The sequence below is a fragment of the Megascapheus bottae genome, chromosome 17 (assembly GCF_031878675.1).
Source record: "Megascapheus bottae isolate mThoBot1 chromosome 17, mThoBot2.hap1, whole genome shotgun sequence".
Lineage (NCBI taxonomy): Eukaryota > Metazoa > Chordata > Mammalia > Rodentia > Geomyidae > Megascapheus > Megascapheus bottae.
The window spans coordinates 4,096,491-4,117,720 of record NC_143525.1 but is presented as its reverse complement, the minus strand read 5'-3'; the positions used below and the strand labels follow the sequence as shown (position 1 = coordinate 4,117,720).

Here is a 21,230-nt window from a genome sequence, read left to right as displayed (position 1 = left end):
ATACAAGTGTCAACCAGAAATATTGCACATAGTATCAGAGGCATGTAAACTGCTGAGGTTCAGGAACGATCTACAGGTGGAGAAGATTCCCCAAATGTCCTTCAGAGACAGAAGGAAAAGTTGCTGTTGATCATTTGGGAGTGACTATGAGAAGTGCTCAGTCTCATCCCTGTGACTTCTAAGGGAACTAATCTTCAGAGGTGTCTGGAGGGCCTGGGAAAGGTATCACTTCATTGTTCCAAGGACACCTGTGCACTTCATTAGCTAGCTATGAAAAGAAAACCACAAAAATCCCTAGGACAGAGCCTGGCCTGCCTGGTCTCTTAAGAGAACACCAGGAGCATCTGTCAGCGTCCCTTCTAGTCTACTGATGTGCCACTCGGAGCCCTGCACGCAAGCATCAATCCGCTGCTCCAGGTAAATAAGCCTGCCATCACTGAGGCATCTTGCAAACAGAGGTGTTTACTAGCTCTGAGAGGGGAGGCAGAGGGGTTCACCTGCTGCATGAAGAAAGCCAGCACAGCCCATGGCCTCCTTGGCTTTTCAGTGATGCTCCTCAGCCTGCTAAGCATCTCAAAAGGCGGGCAGGAGCAGAGCCCCTCATCTGATCCCTAGCTGGACTTCGTGGTGGTTTGTTTAGAGACGGGTTAGGTGACACTCTTACCTTGACCTCCAGAGTACCTGGACTACAGGTGCACACTTCTGCACCAGCTTGACTTTTTGACTCAGCTCTAGGAATAGATGTGTTATTTTCCCACCAATCTCCGGGGCACTTATTTTTTTTAGGGTTCCTAGGCTCTGACCTTACAGAATGGCTGAGCGGCACCTTTGCTCAGTCTCGGGACGATAAATTCTAGATGTCACAAGTGCTCATGGCTACTTCCCCAAATTCTGCTCCTTTAAGGCCCCTAACATTCAGTCTCAGTTAACATACAGTACATGTCATTAAAAACAAAGTCACTTAAGAATAGAAAACATTCCCCAGCACTCATCTTCCTGGAGGGCGCCATATATATATATATATATATATATATATATATATATATATATATCCATCCCACAGAATATATCCCACAGATGTGCAACCTGCAATGCTAACATCCTTTTTTTTTTCTTTTGTGTGTTGTTTGGTGCTGGGGTTTTGAACCCAGGGCTTCAAATTTGAGTATGCTAGGCAATCACTCTACCACTGAGCTACACCTCTAGCCCTGATACTAGATTATCTTTTTTAAAGCTTTTCCTTTTATGTTCGGACTAAGCCTTGTAAACCACACACACACACACACACACACACACACACACACAAAGCGCGAAATCCCTGCCCCTACAACTTTGCCCATTTCTGTGGGCTACAACTGATACCAACCCATTCAGCTTTTTAAAACATTTAGAAAAACAAAAACAACAAAACACACACAGACACACAGATACACACACACTTTGGCACGTGAGCCTCGAGTAATAGGAGCATATTTCACCCCTCATCCCAACAATTCATAGTCATTATGTCTCAGAACCAAGACCCCTTCTGCCTCATGAAAAAGGTTGCCACGAAGCACTGCTGTTTTGAGTAGCAAAAGGAGGAGGTACAAATGCTAAACTGCCCCCCCAAAACAGTTCTTTTGTTTAGCACTATAATTTATGTGGTGCTGCAAAACTTCGGTACCAAGATGACTTGTTTTAAAACTGCTGGTTGATTAAATATACATATACATATAGATATAAAAATTACTAAGTCAACATTTGCTGTTTTCAATGTGAAAACGATAAAATGTAATTCTGAATAATTGTGCATTTGCCATAAGGTCCTCATTTAAAGGGACCATAAAAATAATTTTGTCATAAAAAAACTCTTATTTTTAAAGTTTTGTATTGCCCTCTTGTTCAAAAGTTTGGAGCAAACTTACTGAGTTAGCAGGTTTGGGATGTGTTCCTGCCAGGGATGTGGAAGCCTTACATATAGTGATTCCCCGAAGGCAGGCCCAGAACCTAACAGCCACGTGCTAGCTTCACGCTGCTTACAGTTCAGGGCTTAGCAGCGCCACTGACCCCAGGAAGAATCCCTGGAACCAGAAGCAAAGACTGATGAAGTCCAGTGGGGTCCCGCCTCATCTCATTGGCGGCAGATGCTGGAGCCAGCCAACTGCTTGCAGAGCTCTGGGGCACAGAGGTGCTAGGGCTCTGCCTTTTCTAGGACTACTGGACAAGCAACTGAGGGAGGAGCAGGGCCTGGATGGGGGACCACTGAGCACCAAGGCTGAGGTGACCTGGGAGCTGACCTTCCATTAGGCTGGAGGCTGACCGAGGAAGGACGGTATTTCAGTGATGCAGAAGTTAGCTGTGTGCAGGAAGGAAAGTGCGTTTTAAGGTAGCTTAGAAACAGATGATGACCACACTGCCACAGAGAGGGAGGAGCGAGGGAGCTGACAACTCTCTCTGCCTGCCCTGCCGATCCGGTCGGCCATGCTCCTTGGATTCTGTGGGTTAACATTCATGCTTTTCTGATGCGAGTCTGCTTGTGAAGAAACAGGAACACACCTCTCCTGATTCTGGCAGGTACACAATTTTCGTGGCAAAGCTCTTTGTTGCCAACGTCAGTTTTATTTGGCTGCTGTTCTGAACCGCTGTCACCGGAACTCATAGATGGGTGCACTGTGTTCGGGAACGTGGGTCAGGTTGAGGGACTGATACCTGCAGTGGGAAAAGAGACAGGATGGAGGTAGTCATCTTGTTCATGCTGAGCAAAGACTGTTAGAAAATCCCCAATAAAGGCCTGGCACTGGTGGCTCATACCTGTAATCCTAGCTACCCAGAAGGCTGAGATCTGAGGATTACAGTTCAGAGCCAGCCTAGGCATGAAAGTCCATGGGACTCTTATCTCCAGTTAATCACCAAAATATGGGAAGTGGCACTGTGGCTCAAGTAGTAGAGTGCTACCCTTGAGCTAAAGAGCTCAGGGCCAGCACCCAGGCCTAGAGTTCAAGCTCCACAACTGACAAGAAAAAAAAAAAATCCCCAATGAAGGTCTGGAAGCATGGCGGAAGTGGTAGAGCACCTGCTCAGCAAGTGAAAGGCCTGAGTTCAAACTTAGTATCAGAGAAAGAGAGAAAATATTAATATGGTCAAAGTAGATTGTAACTATGAAACTAGAAAAATAAAATCTCTTGAAATTGTTTTGAGGAGAAAAGAGTGACAGAGGGGGCGAGATTGCTTGGACCATAATGTAAACATGTATGAGAATATAATAAGGACCTCTGCCCATAACCAATTAAAAAAAGTAAGAGCCAGGCACTGGTGGTTCATGCCTGTAGTCTTAGCTATTCAGGAGGCTGAGATCTGAGGACCGAGGTCTGAAGTCATCTCTGGCAGGAAAGTCTGTGAGACTCTTACCTCCAACTAACCACCAAAAAGCTGGAAATGGGGTACCTGAGGTGGCAAAGTACTAGCCTTGAGCAAAAAAACTTAGGGACAACACCCAAGCACTTGGTTTAAACCTCAGGACGTATACATGCCTGTGCATGTGTGCGTGTGCAGACACACACACACACACACACACACACACACACACACACACACACAAAATCAGGACTGGAGGTGAGGCTCAAGTGGTAGAGTGCTAGCAGAGCAAGCAAGCTGAACAAAGAACTGAGTTCAAATTCTAGTACTTCGAAAATTCAAAATAAAAAGCTGAAGGTGACTGGATGCAGTGGCTCACACCTGTAATCCTAGCTACTCAGAAGGCTGAGATCTAAGGATCAAAGTTCAAAGCCAGCCCGGGCACAAAAGGACCTGAGACTCTTATCTCCAATTAACCTCTAGAAAACAGGAAGTGGGGCTTGGCTCAAGGGTAGGGTGGTAGCCTTGAGCTGAAGAGCTCAAGGGACAGCCAAGTTCAAACCCCATGGCCCACAAAAGAAAAAAAAAAAAAAAGAGCTGAAGGTGTTAGTTCAGTGGTAGAGTGCTTGACTAGCACGAAGCAAAAAAAAAAAGAGAAAAAAGGGGGGAAAAATCAATATGCACTAGCTACCAGGAATATGCACACCAAAACTACACTGAGAAGCTGCTTTATGCCCTCTTGGCAGCTATAATTATAAAGACATGATAACAAGTGTTGGGGAGGATGTGGAGAAACTGAAATCCTCATATGTTACTGATAAGAATGCAAAACACAGCAGCCACGGTGGAAAGTCTGGCAGTTCCTCAGGAAGTTAAATATAGAATTCCCGTATGACCCAGCAGCTTCACTCTGAGGTATATGCCCAAAGGAATGGAAAGCAGGAACTCAGAAGCTGTCCACCCACATTAAGAGCAGCACGAGTCACAACAGCTAAAAGATGACTGTTCATATGGTGAATGAACTAACAAAATGATGCGTAGACATGCAATGGGGAATTCTCTGGTAATAGAAACTGAAATTTTGATATATAATACAACATGGATGAACTTTCACAAAGTATTATATTATGTGGAAGATTCCAGAGACAAAAGCTAAATATTGTACATTTATACAAAAGAAAGGAGGGATCGAGAGTGGAAGTGGTGGTTAAGCAGGGGTGTGGCTCAGTGGCAGAGTACTTGCCTATCATGCTAAAGGCCCTGGGTTTCATCCTCAGAATGAATGTATTCATATATCCTCATGTGAGCATACACACACAGAGTTCTTTCTTTCTTTTTTTTTTTTTTTGCCAGTCCTGGACTTGGGTTCAGGGCCTAAGCAAAGTCCTTGGGTTTTCTCGAGGCTAGAACTCTACCACTTGAGCCACAGTACCTCTTCTGGCTTTTTTCTATATAAGTGGTACTGAAGAATTGAACCCAGGCCTTCGTGCATGCTATTCAAGCAAACTACCACTAGGCCAAACTCCCAGACCCATACACAAAGAGTTCTAGACTCAAAAGCCACATAATTTTATTAATAGACAAATCATTACTTCTACATTTTAAGTGTATTTTAGGCAAATAATATCTCAATAAAATTAATAGAACAACTCACTTTAAAACAAAAAAAAAATTACTGAAAGTCTAATGCTAAGGGCCACTAAACAAGGCCTTTGAGTTAATCTTGGGTAGGGTCACTCACACTCACCAAAGAATGAACAAATGCAGCACGGCGCAGTCGCTCATACCTGTAATCCTAGCTACTACAAGAGGCTGAGATCTGAGGAATACATTTCAAAGCCAGTCCTGGCACTAAAGTCAGTGAGATGCTTATCTCTAATTAACCACCAGAAAACTGGAAGTGGTGCTGTAGCTCAGGGGTAGGGAGGTAGCCTTGAGCTGAAGAGCTCAAGGACAATTGCGCAGGCCCAGAGTTCAAGCCCCACCACTGACCAAAAACAAAACAAAACAAAAAATAACAAACAAGTAGTAAAGAAACAAAGGGTTACATCTTCAGAAGGGAAATTGGATGTTATGACAAGTACAGCTAGGTACTTAAACAGGCAGCAAGGAGTCAAAAGTATCCCTGAAAAGGTGCTATGAACAAGCATGGGTGCACCCTTCCATCCTTCCCCTTGGAGAAGGCACAGTAGGAGAGTCAACTGAGAAGGCCCTGTCATCAGACCTGGTGGGACCAGTTGGCAGTTTAGTGTAAAAACTACATTGCTCATGTGATTAAATCAATTAGTTATGGTCAAATTTGTGAGGAATAAATACAAAGCCAAGATTAAATTAGATATTATTGAAAATAAATAATCCTTAAAGTATGTAGTGGATGTAGCTCAGCATCAGAACACTTGTCTAGCATGCACAAGGCCCTGGGCTCTACTACTACTATTACTACACACACACACACACACACACACACACACAAAATTTAGAATTTAGAAATTAACTCCTTCAGCTCATGCCTATAATCCTAGTACTCAGGAGGCTAAGATCCAAGGATTGCAGTTCAAAGCCAGCCCAGGCACACAAATAAAAGATAGTAAGACTCTTATCTCCAATTAAGTGGAGCTGTGGCTCCAGGGGTAGGCCGGTAGCCTTGAGCTGAATTGCTCAGGGACAGCTCCCAGGCTCAGAGTTCGAGCCCCATGACCCCCTCCGCCCCCACAAAAACAAAAAACTCCTTCACCAAAATACTTCATTTTCATTTGCTCTGTGGATAACAGAAACAGAAACCCTTTAAAAACAGAAGCTGAAACCATTTAAATAGAGGCTGAACAGGAGATCTGTACAGAGATAGGCCCAGAGACTCTCACTCAGTTGTGTGCATGTGGACATGCAGCCAGCCTTTGTAGTGGGCCTGCTATTGGGGTCCTTACCATTCTGAACTCCGATGGTAGTAGTAGCCCTCTATGGAGGCTGCTGACTTCTGAAAGCAGATGTAATAGAACCCGGCAAAGGAAGCACCACTGATGTCTTTGATTGTGTGGTCTGGGACCAAGAACTGCTCCTGCACACAGATAAAGGATCATCAATAACAGACTACTCCAAGTGGCTTTCTGGTTGGCATCATGGGGTTCTAAGGGTCACTTGATAAAAATATGACTATGCAGGGGGTGGGAAACGAGGACAAAAACGTAAGAAGGGGTATCATGTGCAAGAAGTAATGCACCTACTACCTGACGAATGTAACTGTAACCCCTCTATACATTAGCCTGACAATAAAATTAAAAAGTATGACTATGTAGTCTGCCCCAATATTCTGGGTCTCAGTTTAACTCATGTTCTACTGGAGCATTCCAGGTGCTAAAGTAGCAGATGCATTCATGAAGATTAGCAACTCACAGATGGGATCATGGGCCCAGGGACCTATTAATCCATCAAAAAATAGCCACCTGCCAATTTGTCTACCTATTAATGAGACTACAGACAGAATGGCCTGGAAAGAGTAGATTTTAGCTTCAGCTGTCAGGAACTACCACTGGGTTCTGTGGTCTTAATCTCTAAAACAGTAAGTTACTTCAGTTAGTATATGATTGTTCTGAGATAGGACTGATAGCCCAGATTTCTGCCATACCCCTTTCCACCATTCTAAAACATCAAAATAACCAGAATGGTAATGATCAGGACTAGGCAGATTATAAAGATAAAGGTCTGAAAGGCTTCACATCCATTGGAGACACTTGGTCAGAGCAGGGCCTTCCATTGGGCAGAGGCCTACAAGTTTCACCATAAGAAGTTTTTTCCTTTCTTTCTCTCTCTCTTTCTTTTCCTCTTTTCCTGTCCTTTTTGCTTTTTTTGTGCTAGTACTAGGATTTGAAGTCAGGAGCCCATACTCAGCTTGCTTGTTATGCTGGTACTCTACCACTTGAGCCATGATTCCAGTTCTGATTTTGCTATGTATTCATTTATTGATTGCTAGTTATTAAAGAGATAAGAGTCTAGTAGACTTTTCTGCTCAGGCTGGCTTCAAAGTGTGATCCTACAGATCTCAGCCTCCTGAATAGTTAGGATTACCAGCATGAGCTACTGGCACCTGACTTCTCCATTTATTTATTATATATATATATATATTTTTTTTTTTTTTTGCCAGTCCTGGGGCTTGAACTCAGGGTCTGAGCACTGTCCTTGGGCTTTCTCAGGGCTACAGCTCTAACACTTGAACCACAGCACCATTTTTGGCTTTTTCTATACATGTAGTATCAAGGAATTGAACCCAGCACTCTATGACTAGGCCAAAATCTTGGCCCTCCTAAGAAATTCTTTAGATAAGAAATTTCATTTTTTTTTAAAAAAAAAATCCTAAAAAAAAAAAAAAATTGTGTCAATGTTGTGACAGAACTGGGGGACTAGCCAAGTGTTCTCAATAGTGAGCTACATCTCAGTTTTCCCTACTTCCAATTTTTTAAGGATATTCTGTATTATCTGAAAGTAATTTAGGACAGGGTGGTGAGCAGGGTAGGGGTGGGGTCTAGCTAGGTGGTTGACAGCTTACCTAACAGCACAAAACTGGGTTCCATCCCGAGACTGATATACAAATGTTAAACAAGCTTAGGAGCTGGTGGCTCACATGTATAATCCTCAGTAGACTTGGACCTAGAGGATCATGGTTCAAAGCCAGCCAGAGCAGGAAAATCCTCGAGACAGATACCATCTTCAATTAACCAGCACTATGCCAAACTAGAGAGATGTGGCTTAGGTAGTAGAAGTGCTAGCTATGAGCAAGGATGCTAAGCTAGAACTGGAGGCCCTGAGTTCAAACCCCAGTATAGGCACATAGACACACAAAAAAAGTTAGGACAAGATGCTTCCTTTAAAGGTCTGACTGGCATGCTTCCTACTGGTGGCAAAATGTTGGAAGGCAGGAATCAGCCTTTGTTCTTTGCACCTGGCACTGTCTACTGAAGGCGGGATAACACCTCTCCTCAAATGATCAGCTACATAAAGATGGCCATGAGGGCCGCAGATGCTTTGTCCTAGCAAAGCTGGTAAAGTTTCATGATTAAATAGCTTTTTCTCTACAGATCCGGCACTGGGAATCGGAAGTAGGTGTGTTTCCAAAGGTACTTAACATGTGCTTCCTGGTTTTGCTATCCTGAAGCTGTAAATATTGTGCTGTCAGAGCAGGAACACTAAGGACTCTTAAGCAAAAGCCAATCCTATCACCAGATTGAGCTGAGGGCTGGTGGGGGAAAATGCACATTCCATTCCTGGTCCCTCATTTCCTGAGCAGAGGGCTCTGGGCAAAGGATGTGGTGGAAGAGACCAGTCACTCAGATGACATTTAAACTCGGGTGAGAACAGGGTTCAATGATGACTAAGTTCAAAAACTACAGAATAGTTGGATGACTCAACCTGGAGGCTCAAAGAGATTCTTTGGTGGGCAAAAGGAAGGGGAGAAGATGCAAACTATAACACCATGGGAGCAAACTATAACATCATGGGAACCTAACTGGCATAAATATACCTGTCAGCCACTAAACAGAGAAGTGGCTGGAATACCAGCAGCTCACTCATGTGTGAGCTGGAGCTGTGGCACTCCTGCGTTTTACAAGTGTATCATGACCCCGCAATGAAGATAGACCATAACAAGCTAGGGCATCGGGAGCCCTTGCTGGAAGGTATACCTTCAGTAGGGCAGGTTTGGGAGTGCACCACAGGTGCTAGCATACAGATCTCAGGAGACAGCTGAGGACCTTACCTTCCACCTCATGAAGACATAATCCCCATTCTTTAGTTCTTCATAGTCAAAGTCATCTGAATTAAATGATTTTGCATACTGATAAAAAGCCAGAAACTTGCCCTGAAAGCAAAAAATAAAAAATAAAATAAAAAAATAAAAAGGAAAAGAAAAAAAGTCTCATAACTAATCTACATAGGGAGGGGCTGGTGTCAGGACACTTGGCTCCCAATATTGGGTAGCAGAAAAGGGGACTGTCTTGACACCTGGGCATGCATACTTAGAACTTCTGGCAGACACTTAGGCTCCAGGTGAAGCACTGTTGGACCCACTGCCCAGTAAACATGGCCTTGAGGGAAAGGCCACAGGGTAGGAACAAACACAGTTATTACAAGAATGAAAGCTAGGAACAGTTAATGAGAAATTCTCTGTAAGTAAATCCACAGGGGCTAAAGAAGTCCTATACACTTAGAAATAGCCTGTCCAGCCACAGAGGAGAGGGGTATGGCAAAGTTTACCCCTTTGGCATGATAGCAGGATTCTGTTCAGATAGAAATTAGACACAGACAATAGAGGGCAAAGTTAAAAAAAGGAGCTGGGAGGAAAAGTGGCCTTGCACTTGCTAGGCTTGGGTTCAATTCTCAGTATTGTGGGAAAAAAGTTGGAAGACTGTATCTTATGATCTCCTATTTTTATAAAAAGACAAAAAGTAAAAATGAAATAATCATCCCTCAGTAGCTGCAGGAGATTGTTCCTGAATCCTTGCAGAAACCCAAGTCCTCAAATCAGATCTTTTAACCCATCTCCAGTCTGTCTGTCTGTCTGTCTGTCTGTCCATCTATCCATCTATCTACCTACCTACCCACCTCCTATCTATCTTTTGGTGCTGGTACTGGGGCTTGAACTCAGGGCCATGTACTCTTGCTTAGCTTTTTCTGCTTAAAGCTGGTGCTCTCTACCACTGGAGCCACTCCTCCACTTCTTCTATAGGTTATTTAATACAAAGTAGCTGCTTCGTGTATAGTTGTTATATTGTATTACGGGAGGAACAGTAACAAAAAAAGACATCACTTTTTTCTCATGATTTTTCATGTGAAGTTAGATGAGTATACAAAATGCATAATTCACCAATCTGAAGGCCAACTGCATATAGCCAAGACATGCAGGAAGAGGTTAATAGTTGTTTAAGTATTATCACTTAAACTTAGGGTTTTTTTGTCAAATAATTTAAAAAATCACGTAATAATCTAATAAGAGACATCTTAGATAAAAAAAAACCCGTGATAAAAGTTTATCACATGATATATTCTAATCATCCTGAGTAGATTATGTAATATATATATATATATATCAACTGAAATGTTATATTATGCTTCATGAATATATTACAAGTATTGTACCAATCAAAACATTAAAAAGTCAAGATACAAAAGTGTTAAGTCACGGGTTATTTCAGGCAGTTTTTTTTTTTTTTTTTTGCCAGTCCTGGGCTTGGGCTCAGGGCCTGAGCACTGTCCTTGGACTTTCTCAAGGCTTAGCACTCTACCACTTGAACCTCAGCACCACTTCCAGCTATTTTTCAATGTATGTGGTACCGAGGAATCGAACCTGGATCTTCGTGCATGCTAGGCAAGCACTCTACCACTAGGCCAAACTCCCGGCCCCTCAGGCAGTTGTTTTTATTCTAAGATTAAATATGTGGAATCCTGACTTGATGGGAAGACTATAATACCAACTTTAACTGTCACTCACAGGCAATTTTGAGGTTGTACATCAGGCTTCTATGGGAAAATGATAGCACAGGCGAAGGTTATTACAAATTGTAAGGACCAGACAAACAGGGTATTGTACTGGGCACGCAGGAGCCCTCAGCTCTGATGCTGCCACCAGTATGCCCCAACATTTTAAACACTTCAGTCTTCCTCATCGTATTATCAAGACATGAATGACTATCTAGCTTTTGGTGCCCACATACTATGGCCATGTACTGTGCCTTTCAGAAAAATGGTTGAAAAGGTTCTAGTTTAAACTTAGCTCTAGCTCAGATTTATTTATTTATTTAGCCAGCCCTAGGGCTTGAACTCAAGAGACTGGACATGCTCCCTGAGCTTCTTTTGCTCAAGGTTAGCACTCTACTATTTGAGCCTCAGTGCTACTTCTGGCTTCTTCTGTTTATGTGGTACTGAAGAATCGAGTCCAGGGCATCATGCATGCTAAGCAAGCACTCTACCAATAAGCCACATTCGCAGCCCCCCAGCTCAGAATGTTAAAGACATCAATAAGCAAAGCCATCACCCAGTGAGGCCTACAGATATGGTGGGTTTGGAACTCTCATGACAGGCTCGAGTGTGAAATAGCGGGATAGTTTAGAGAGCCAGGATTGTGGACCAGTGATTAGAGTGAGTTCTACAGTCTTGACCAATTTCTTCAGTCATTGCTGGTAGATTTATAGAAGTTAAACACCTTGGCAATCCTTTGCATTAAACACAAGTTTATCATCACTATGGACAACTAAGCTGAAGACTCTTCTGATAGGCTGAGAAATATTTTGAATTATTTTATTTTTAAATTAGCATATATTTGAGAAAACAGATTTTTGAAGACATAAGACTTAGGTGACAACTAGGGAAAAGACTCAAGGATACTAACTCTAGATTGTCTTGAAGTATTCACTGCTGGGGAATGAGAACGCTTCCATACTTGAAAGCTATAAAGGGGATTTCTCCATGGTGTCCAGACAGTGTTAGGACAGGATGAAAGAAACCACGTAGCTCTAACTTTGCTAGGTTTGCACGAACAATGTCTCCATCTTGGGGCAATGCTAACAGAGGCAACTGACTGGTGTTCCACAGGGTTTCTCCATATAGGAAAGAAACAGTGGAAAGATGGACAGATGATGCTGGTAAGTACATCACGGTGAGGGTTGCACTGGTCAGATAACCAACCAGGTGGTATTTTTCTTGTGGTGCTGGGGTTTAGACTCAGGCTCTTGTGCTTACTTTGTTTGCTTACTTGGTGCTCTATCACTTGAGCCATACTTCTAGCCCTGACTTTTGCTGATCATTTTGGATATTGAGTGTCATAGATTGTTCTTCCTGGGCTGGTTTCAAAACAAGATCCCCTGGATCTCAACCTCCAGAGTACCTAGGATTATTAGTAAAGCCACTGGTGTCTGGCACAAATGTGGTATCTAAGAGACAGGTTGAACAGAGTGCCAACTCTTTAGAAGGAGGATGGAACAATCTGAGGCCTGTATGTGGGAATTTGTTGCCACTCACTGCAGAGCCTCAGCTAATTATCAGCAAGGGCTCTAGAGTTCTGTTAGCTCTCCAGCCATCATCAAATTCTGGGCAGAGCACAACCTTACCCAGTGCTTCCGATCAACGTCTTCATCCGCATCCCACTTTCGAGTTAAGAAAGGATGTTTTCTGCTGATTATTTCCCCTTCAAAAAAGGTTGTAAGGGTTGGATACTCCTATGGAAAAAGGTAAATATCCAAATAAGATGTTGGATGAACTTTTCTTTTGGATGGATCACACATGCTAAGTAATTGCTCTACCACTGAGTATATACCCAGATTCTGAATAAGCATTTTAAACTTGTTTTCTTGGTGTGGGGAACTGAAGTTAGGACCTCAGTCTGCTAAAGATGATAATATTTCCTACTGAGTCACACACAATCCCCTCCTTCCCCCATTTTCACCTTTTAGAAAGAAGCCATCTTATTTTAACTTTTTCCCCATCATACTGCAAATAATCAAAACCAGAGTCAGATTCAGTTAATTTGCCATTGGGCTGTAGAAATAAACCTAAACTTCCAATCATACAACTAACCGATGCTAATAAAAATTCAATATATTAAAAAAAAAAAGAGAGGAATGAAGGAAGGCAGGCAGGCAGGCAGGCAGACTGTGAACAAGGGGCTTGGTGGACCAAACACTGAACACAATAGATTACTGACCGGGTGTCCATGGACTATAGAGGTGCTAGAGACGTGGCTCAAGCAGTAGAGTGGTGGTTTAGCAAGGGTTAAGCTGAGTTCATTTCCTAGTACTACCAGAAAGACAGACAAAAAGAAAGGAAGGGAGGGGAGGGAAGGAGAGAGAGAGAGGAAGGGAAGAAGGAAGGAAAGAAAGGAAAATTTTCACAAATGGAAAACATGTTTATTTTTTGATAGTACTAGCCTTTGAACTCAAAAAGGTCTCTAGCCCTTTTTCTTTAATTTTTGAACAGGGTCTCACCATTATATTGCCTAGAACCAATTTGGGTCAGGTTCCTCCTATTTATGTAGCTAAGATGTCAGGCATGTACTACTACAGCAGCTTTTATTGGGTGAGATGGAGTCTTGCAAACTGTGTTGACCTAGAATTACAATTTTCCCAATTTCTGCCTCCTGAGTACTAGAATTACAGGCATAAGCCATCATATCCAGTTTAGAAACCTAATCACCAAGGCACAAACTAAACAATCTGTCTTCGGGAAGGCCTACTAAGGGAAAAAGTACCTGATTTGAGATTTTTGGGGGGGGGGGAGTGGGGGGGCAGTCCTGGGGTTTGAACTCAGGGCCTGGGCTCTGTCCTTGAGCCTCTCTGCACTCAAGGCCAGCATTCTACCACTTGAGCCACAGCACCACTTCTAGCCCTTTTCCGTTTATGTGGTGCTTTAGAATTGAACCCAAGGTTTCATGCACTGAGATTTTAATCTCTGAGCTTTACTGTCTTTCTTAGAAGTCTTACCAAAGAGTCAAAAGGACGAAGTGGTAAATGGGTCCTAATAGTAAACCACCTATGGTTTAGGTTTAGTCTGTCATTTTGAGAAGGGATGATTCTGGCCTGACTTCTTCCAATACTTTAGTCAGTATCTGGGGGAGACCACAAGGGATTTTCAAACTCAGAATTAAATGCCCAGTGAAGGAGATCCAGTATGTACAGAAGTCAGCAAAGACAAGCTATGTTCTTGACTATATAGCCAAACTGGAAGTCATTTACAGAGCCAAGGAACAAAACATGCCAGCAGGAGATATTAGAAAAAGGAGCCATTGGCTCCAGCCAATGATTCCATGCTCATCCACAACTGTCCCATTATGTTTGCCCTGGCTTTCCATGCAGTCCTATCTTCTAAAGGCATTAACTTTTACTTGGTGAGAACTTCTAGAATAAGCAGGTATTTAGTTTTGCAACTAGCACTGTGGTTCATATATCAGTCCCTTCATGGGTTTGGGTAAGTATGAGTTGTCTCCTAGCTTCCAAACAAGCTTCCCAACCAGGGCTGGACCTTTCAAATCCTCCAAGGAGCCTGACCATCTTCCAGACCCATAAACTAGACTCCCACACACCAGTCAGCTTCTGAGCTCCTTGCAAAATGTCTCTCTCCCTACTGGTGGCTAGCTCAGAAATACAAAGAGAATGCTATTTAATATACATTCTCTACATCTGTGGGACACAAATCTCTAAAGATTTGTGGCACACATTCTCTAAAGTTGGGTTTTGTTGATATGAGGCAATCATGTCCAATTAGATTTTTAATAGTATGTACATGCCAAAGACAACTACTATGCTAAACCCCAAAATATTCATATAGTTTAAATAAATTATACATTTGATATTTAAGCAATTGTAAGTTAACAACCTAAATATAAGTAAACAAAAATAATTACTACAGATACAAAATTCATTCGAGGATTCAGTATGTTTTTCTGCATTTTGTTAAAATCACCTATGACAACCATATATGATACATTATTTTTAAACAGTTGAGCAACACAATACTGAATGTCTTCAAAGTGAATTATACAGTTTAAATTTATTTATTTGTCCTAGGGCTTGAACTCAGGGCTTGAGTACTGTCCCTGAGCTATTTTGCTAAAGGCTAGTGCTTTACTACTTGAGCCACAGCTCCACTTCCAGAATTTTTGGTGCTTAGAGATAAGAGTCTCACAGATTTTCTTGCCTCAAACTGCAATTTTCAGATCTCAGCCTCCTGAGTAGCTGGGATTAAAGACATGAGCCATGAACATTTAGCATAAATTTATTTTTCTGATTCTGGAGCTTGAACTCAGTGCATAGGCACTATTCCTTTTTCTGCTCAAGGCTTGTACTCTACCACTTGAGCCACAGCTCCATTTTTTACTTTTTTGGTGGTTAATTGGAGATAAGAAATTCAGACTTGCCTGGGCTAAGATTTGAATCGAGATTCTCAGATCTTAGCATCTTGAGTAGCTAGACTTATATACACTTTAAATGGGTGAACTATATAGTATATGACCGGTATCTCAATAAAGTTACTACACATTACTTAAGAATTCCAAGTTTCCTGTCCCTGGGCAAGACCTAGGAATCCCAGGAAATGTAAGACCTTCCGCTAAATGCTGTGAGACAGTATAGTGGAATCATTGTTGGACTTGGAGCAGACCATGTCTGGGGAGGGTGTATGCCTTCCAAGGGCACTTGACCCACAGACCATGAACTTGCCAGGAGGGATGAGTTCCTGTGGGCTAGTCCCTGTGTGCAGATCATACCTGCACTCTTACTGAGGAAGCCCAACAGGCCCTCCCAATTCAGAAGGCCTACCTCTGATGCTTATTCTGGGGAAGTATTCGCAGCTGCTAACACTTGTTACAGTCTTTCCAGATTTTTTTTTTTTTGGCCAGTCCTGGGGCTTGAACTCAGGGTACGAGCACTGTCCTTGGACTTTCTCAATGCTCGTTCTCTATCACTTGAGACACAGCACTACTTCCGGCTTTTTCTATGTACGTGGTACCGAGGAATCAAACCTGGGTCTTCGTGCATGTTAGGCAAGCACCACTAGGCCAAATGGACTCCAGCCCTCCAGATTTTTAATTCTAATTTTTGTATAGCTTCCTACAACCCCATTGACTGGCTTTGGAATTATTGTTAACATTCCAATGTGTGATATATATTTTGCTGTTTTTCTTGTGAAGGTAGTTTATGATCTGTACTCCATTAACAAATGCACTTGGCTGTCTTAAGAGCTAAATATATATTCTACTTTGACAAACATTTTTCTCTTCTGACAAACCCAATGGTTAGAATCCTTTGCTATCACTTTCTACCCTACCTGATTGGATCCATTTCTAGAGATGAAGATGACATTTGTCTCCACCATAAACTTCCTAGGGAATCTTCAACCGAGCTTCAAATATAGAAAAGGAGGAGAGGGCTGAGGCTGGAGCCTTCTACATTCTACAGTCATATCAATCTCTTTACCATTCACTCTAACATGGTTCCTCCCCTTGGGACAAATGACTGAGTAAGCAGGGCAGGGATTTCTCATTCTCACTTTACAGATGAGGAAACTGAATAGGAGAAATTAAAGGTCACAGAACCAATAAGGGATAGAGTGAGAATGTTATCCAGCTGTGTCCAACACAGCTCAGTCTTGCTGGGCCATTTGTAAGAATTGATAAGTTATAGAATTCTGGAGCAGTTACACCCTGGCTTTCACACAGGCCAGTTCTGGCCCCTCTTTCTTCTTCCTGTTTACTTACTAATGAAAAAGAAGGGATGCTCCTTGTCTTTTTAAAAAACCAAAACTAAAAATTGGTACCAGAGTTAGAACTGTGCACCAGGGTTTGAATTCAGCACTTTATAGAGTTTGCTAAGCAGGGCTAGAAATGTAGTTTAGTGATAAGAGTACTTGCCTACCATGCATGAAGCCCAGGTTCGATTCCTTAGTACCACATAAATAGAAAAAGCCAGAAGTGGCTCTATGGCTCAAGTGGTAGAGTGCTAGCCTTGAGCACAGAATCTTGATGAACAAGCTATCCATATATGTTCCAGTTCTAGGTCCTGTGATGAGTGCTTACCTCAGTAAGGCCTTTAATCTTCAAATACCCACAAAGGTAAGAGTTTCCTGTGTCCACATGCTGTAAAGAAAACACATACATGTTACAAATGGGTAGACAAACTGGTGGGGGGTGGTTTGGAAATCCTCTGAAGCCAGGCTGGGCCAGGAAGGCCCTGATGAGATTAGTGCCTACCCAAAATGGATCCCAGGACCTCTCTGATTCCCTTCAGCTGGAGAGCTTGGATTCAACCCTCTGCTTATACTTCACCCATGTGTCTTCAACACATCTCATGCACCTGTAAGACTGTGTACTGGTGCATGGTATCATCCCCAAGCCCAAGGTTGACTTTTCTATTTTACTGTTTCTATTTCACTGCTGCTCACTTGTCTAGGAAATCTACTCGTGCCCTCTTACTTACACTAAGCACCATCTTGCATTATTTTCTTATGCAATGAACCATATATTCAGGAAGAGCATCTTAGGAAGAGTTAAGTGATGTAAATTTTAGTTATGAATCAAAGTGCCAACCAAAAGTCTGACTAGACTATGAATGCCTGCTTAGTCCTTCTCATACACACTTGGTTTTTGTTTTGCTTTTTTTTTTTTTTGCCAGTCCTGGGACTTGAACTCAAACTCAGGGCCTTGAGCTCTGTCCTTGGGCTTTCTCAAGGCTAGTGTGCTCTATACCACTTGAGCCACAGCACCACTTCCAGCTTTTTTTTTTTCCTATGTATGTGGTACCGAGGAATTGAACCTGGGTATTTGGGCATGCTAGGTAAGCATTCTACCACTAGGTCAAACTCCCGGCCCCCAGACATTTTTAATGCGAAAATCTAGGCAGTGAAAATAAATATAATAGTTACAGTAGATTTTGAGGTTTAATTGCTACCAGTTATTGGTTACTGAGACATGCTGGATGTCTATTCCAATAGCCAGGTTCTTTTTCAACCCTGAAGGCTAACTTTGTTTCAGCCCCTGCCCTACTTACAAGACCAGGTCAACACTAATAGAGCCTAAGCAATCATGGGGCCCACTTCCGTGTGAGTCATCAAATTATGGAAGAGTGACCCTGTTCTAGCCAATCAGATATTGCTCAGAATATCTTTGCCTGGGTGTCTCTGTAAGATTACTGGCTTTTGAAGAAGCATGTAAGGAAGAAGTGACTCTTTTTCTTCTCCTGGAGGTGGTAGTATCTGAAACATAGCATCCAGTCCCAGTACAGTCAGCAAGAGACCAGGAGAAACAGGCCAGGGAATGCTAGAAAGGCAGCCCAGAAAGATGGAAGGAATTGGACCCATCAAAAACTCCTTAACTGGGCCAGGAGTTTGGCCTAGTGGTAGAATGCTTGTCTAGTATGCACAGAGACCTGGGTTTGATTCCTAGGTACCACATACATGGAAAAAAGCCAGAAGTGGTTCTGTGGCTCAAGTGGTAGAGCTCTAGCCTTGAGAAAGCTCAAGGACAGTGTGCAGACCGAGTTCAAGCCAGGGCCGGCCAAAACAAAAACAAAAACAAAAAAAACTCCTTAGCTAACCAACCTCGGACCATGTCACCTCTAAACTCCTTGTAAAATGAGATAATAGTTTGTCTATAAGCTATTCTGAAATGTAAAATATGGTTACTTGGCCAGGTGCTGGTGGCTTAGGCCTATTATCCTAACTACTCAGGAGGCTCGAGATCAGAGAACCATGGTTTCAAAGCCTGCTCAGGCAGGAAAATCCATGAGACTCCTATCTCCAGTTAACTACCAAAAAACTGGAAGTGGCTCAAGTACAATGCTAGCCTCGAGTAAAATGGAGCTCAGGGATAGCACCCAGGTCTTGAATTCAAGCCCTGCAACTGACCAAGAAAAAAGAAAAAAGTAAGGTTACTTCGAGCTGAAAGCACACTAATCATACATTTTGTGCAACTCTATAGACTCATCCTGAACTGGCAGAATTTCATAATTCATGACATAAAGTGAGTCTAATTGTCACAAACTGGGAAAATTTGCCTATTAACCTCTGAATTAAAGCAAAACAATGTACAGTAGCGCCTGGAGCACATGTCTTACTTCAAAAACTAGAAAGGTTTTCTGGTTCTTAGCACATTTGGGAACTCAATGACTTCCAATTATGCCATAAATCAAATTCCAAGGGCAGTCCTTAAAAACTGTAATGAACTTAGTCAGCCAGATGATGTCAGCACCAAAGCAAATGAGCTTCCTTGAAGCTGAAGTACATTTACAGCTCAGAGCTGGTGACAGAGGTACATCATGCAGAAACTGCCAAACCATTTCACATACGTTTATCTGAAGACATTGGCATTGGACATTACAGAAAATGTCTGATCCATACTATGATGGTTCAGCAAAGAACTTTTATTTGGGACTTGAACTCTGGTGTGGGACTTGAACTCTGGGCCTGGGTGTTGTCCCTGAGCTCTTCAGCTCAAGGCTGCCGCCCTACACCTTGAGCCACAGTGCCACTTCCAGTAAAGAACTTTTATTAATGGACACATATTTATATTCATTTCTTATTGAATTCAGTACCATTTGGGGTTTCACAGCAGCTGGAAGGAGAATCAGTGGCAGGGATACTTGCTAATAAGATTAAAAATTGGACTGTAAATTGGCTTGCATTTGCATGGATTACCACATGCTCAAAAATCATAATTTCTGTTTGGCTTTCTTTCAGTCATGTGTCTCTTCAATTGATGATGGCTGGAGAACTTAAATTACTCTACAACAAATACGGCGTTCACCATAGGAGTGGCCAGCATCTCAATGAGAAAGATAACAAGGCAGATGTTTAGCAAGAGGGTCTCACAGGACAGCTGTGTCCAACAACTGCTCTTTTAAAATATTCTTTTCACAGGGGTCTGAGTCTCAGTCTATTGGTGGCTTCTGGGATGGCAGAGGGAGAAAGAGTAGGCAACTAAAGAGGGTCAGAACCCCATAAAGATTTGGGGAATTCTTTACACTGGAACATCAAAACAGAGAGGCACCAGAAAGATACGGCACAACATCCTTCAGGAAGTTCAAGCCAAGACTATAGTGAGATTCTACTGCTCACCACTATGATGGCTATCCCCAAAAGACAGACATTAACAAGTGCTGGTGAACATGTGAAGTTGAAGCTTGTATATACTGCTGCTGCAATTATAAAATAACTACTTAGAAATCACTAAACTATTACATACAAGGACCATATGACGCAACAATTCCACCCTCATTAGTCTATGCACGCAAGAACAATAAAAATGTATATCCACACAAAAACTTCTACATGAGCCTGAAGTCCCAGCACTTGGGTGGCTGAGGAGATAGGATTACTTCAGCCTAGGGAGTTCAAAACCAGTCAGAGAAAAATGGTTCAATCTTGTCTCAAAAATAAGCAAAAGCCAGTCTCGATGACTCAGGCCTATAGTCTTAGTTAATCAGGAGGCTGAGATCTGAGGATCTGAGGTTCAAAGCCAGCCCAGGCACTGAAGTCCACAAGATTTTTTTATCTCCAATTAACTACCAGAAAACCAGAAGTGGCGCTGTGGCTCAAGGGTTAAGGCAGTAGTCTTGAGCTGAAGAGCCCAGGGACAGTACCTATACCAAGAGTTCAAGCCCTACAACCACCACCAACAAAAGCAAAAAAGTTGTAGCATTATTTGTAATAGGCAAAAATAAAAATAAAAAAGAATAAAAAAATGTTGTTTGTGCTGGGTGTGGTGGCTCATGCCTGTAATCCTAGCTACTCAAGAGGCTGAGATCTGAGGATCAAGGTTCAAAGCCAGCCCAGGCACTAAAGACCTTGAGCTTCTTATCTCCAATTAATCATTAGAAAATGGGAAGTGGGGCTGTGGCTCCAGGGGTAGGGCCATAGCTTTGAGCTGAAGAGTTTAGGGACAGCATCCAGGCCTAGGGAAAGGATAGGAGCCTTGGGCTGAAGAGCTCAGAGACAGCGCCCAGGCCTTGAGTTCAAGCTCTATGACCCTCCCCACACACAAAAAAATGTTGTGTATCTATACAATGGACAATGGTTATAACACAACAATAATCATAGTGTTTACCATGCTAAGACATGGGCCTCATCTGAATACTATGCTAAGTTAAAGCAACCATTCACAAAAGGCCAAATACTGTATAATTCTGTTTATATGAAGTGCCTAGAATAGGTAAATGGAGGAAAGACTAAGGCATATAAAAGTTTCTTTTGGGGAGTGATAATAATGTTCTAAAGTTAGTTACAGTGATGGTCTCACAGCTTTGTGAAAATACTATGAACTACCAAAGTGACTAAACTGTGTTCTATGTGAATAAAAGATATTTAAGAAGGAAGAAAAAGAAAAACAGTTATGAAAGACAGGAGAAAATGTAAAGAGAAATGAAGGC

The 21,230-nt window shown here is 42.4% G+C and overlaps 1 protein-coding gene across 2 annotated transcripts in view; it reads right to left on the bottom strand.

Annotated features, from left to right (window-relative positions):
- Positions 1–1,742: 1,742 nt before the first annotated feature.
- The window catches only part of Gid4 (GID complex subunit 4 homolog), a 22,686-nt gene continuing 3,198 nt past the window's right edge, over positions 1,743–21,230 (bottom strand). Inside the window, exons 2-6 of one of the 2 annotated variants that reach the window (XM_090349413.1) lie at positions 16,886–16,945; positions 12,429–12,536; positions 9,083–9,184; positions 6,261–6,391; positions 1,743–2,691 (exon numbers count right to left, since the gene is read on the bottom strand). In XM_090349413.1, coding sequence (XP_090205539.1) covers positions 2,628–2,691; positions 6,261–6,391; positions 9,083–9,184; positions 12,429–12,536; positions 16,886–16,945 — 465 coding nt within the window. In that variant the 3' untranslated portion in view covers positions 1,743–2,627. The remainder of the gene's footprint in view (positions 2,692–6,260; positions 6,392–9,082; positions 9,185–12,428; positions 12,537–16,885; positions 16,946–21,230) is intronic. The other variant, XM_090349414.1, reaches the window with a different exon arrangement.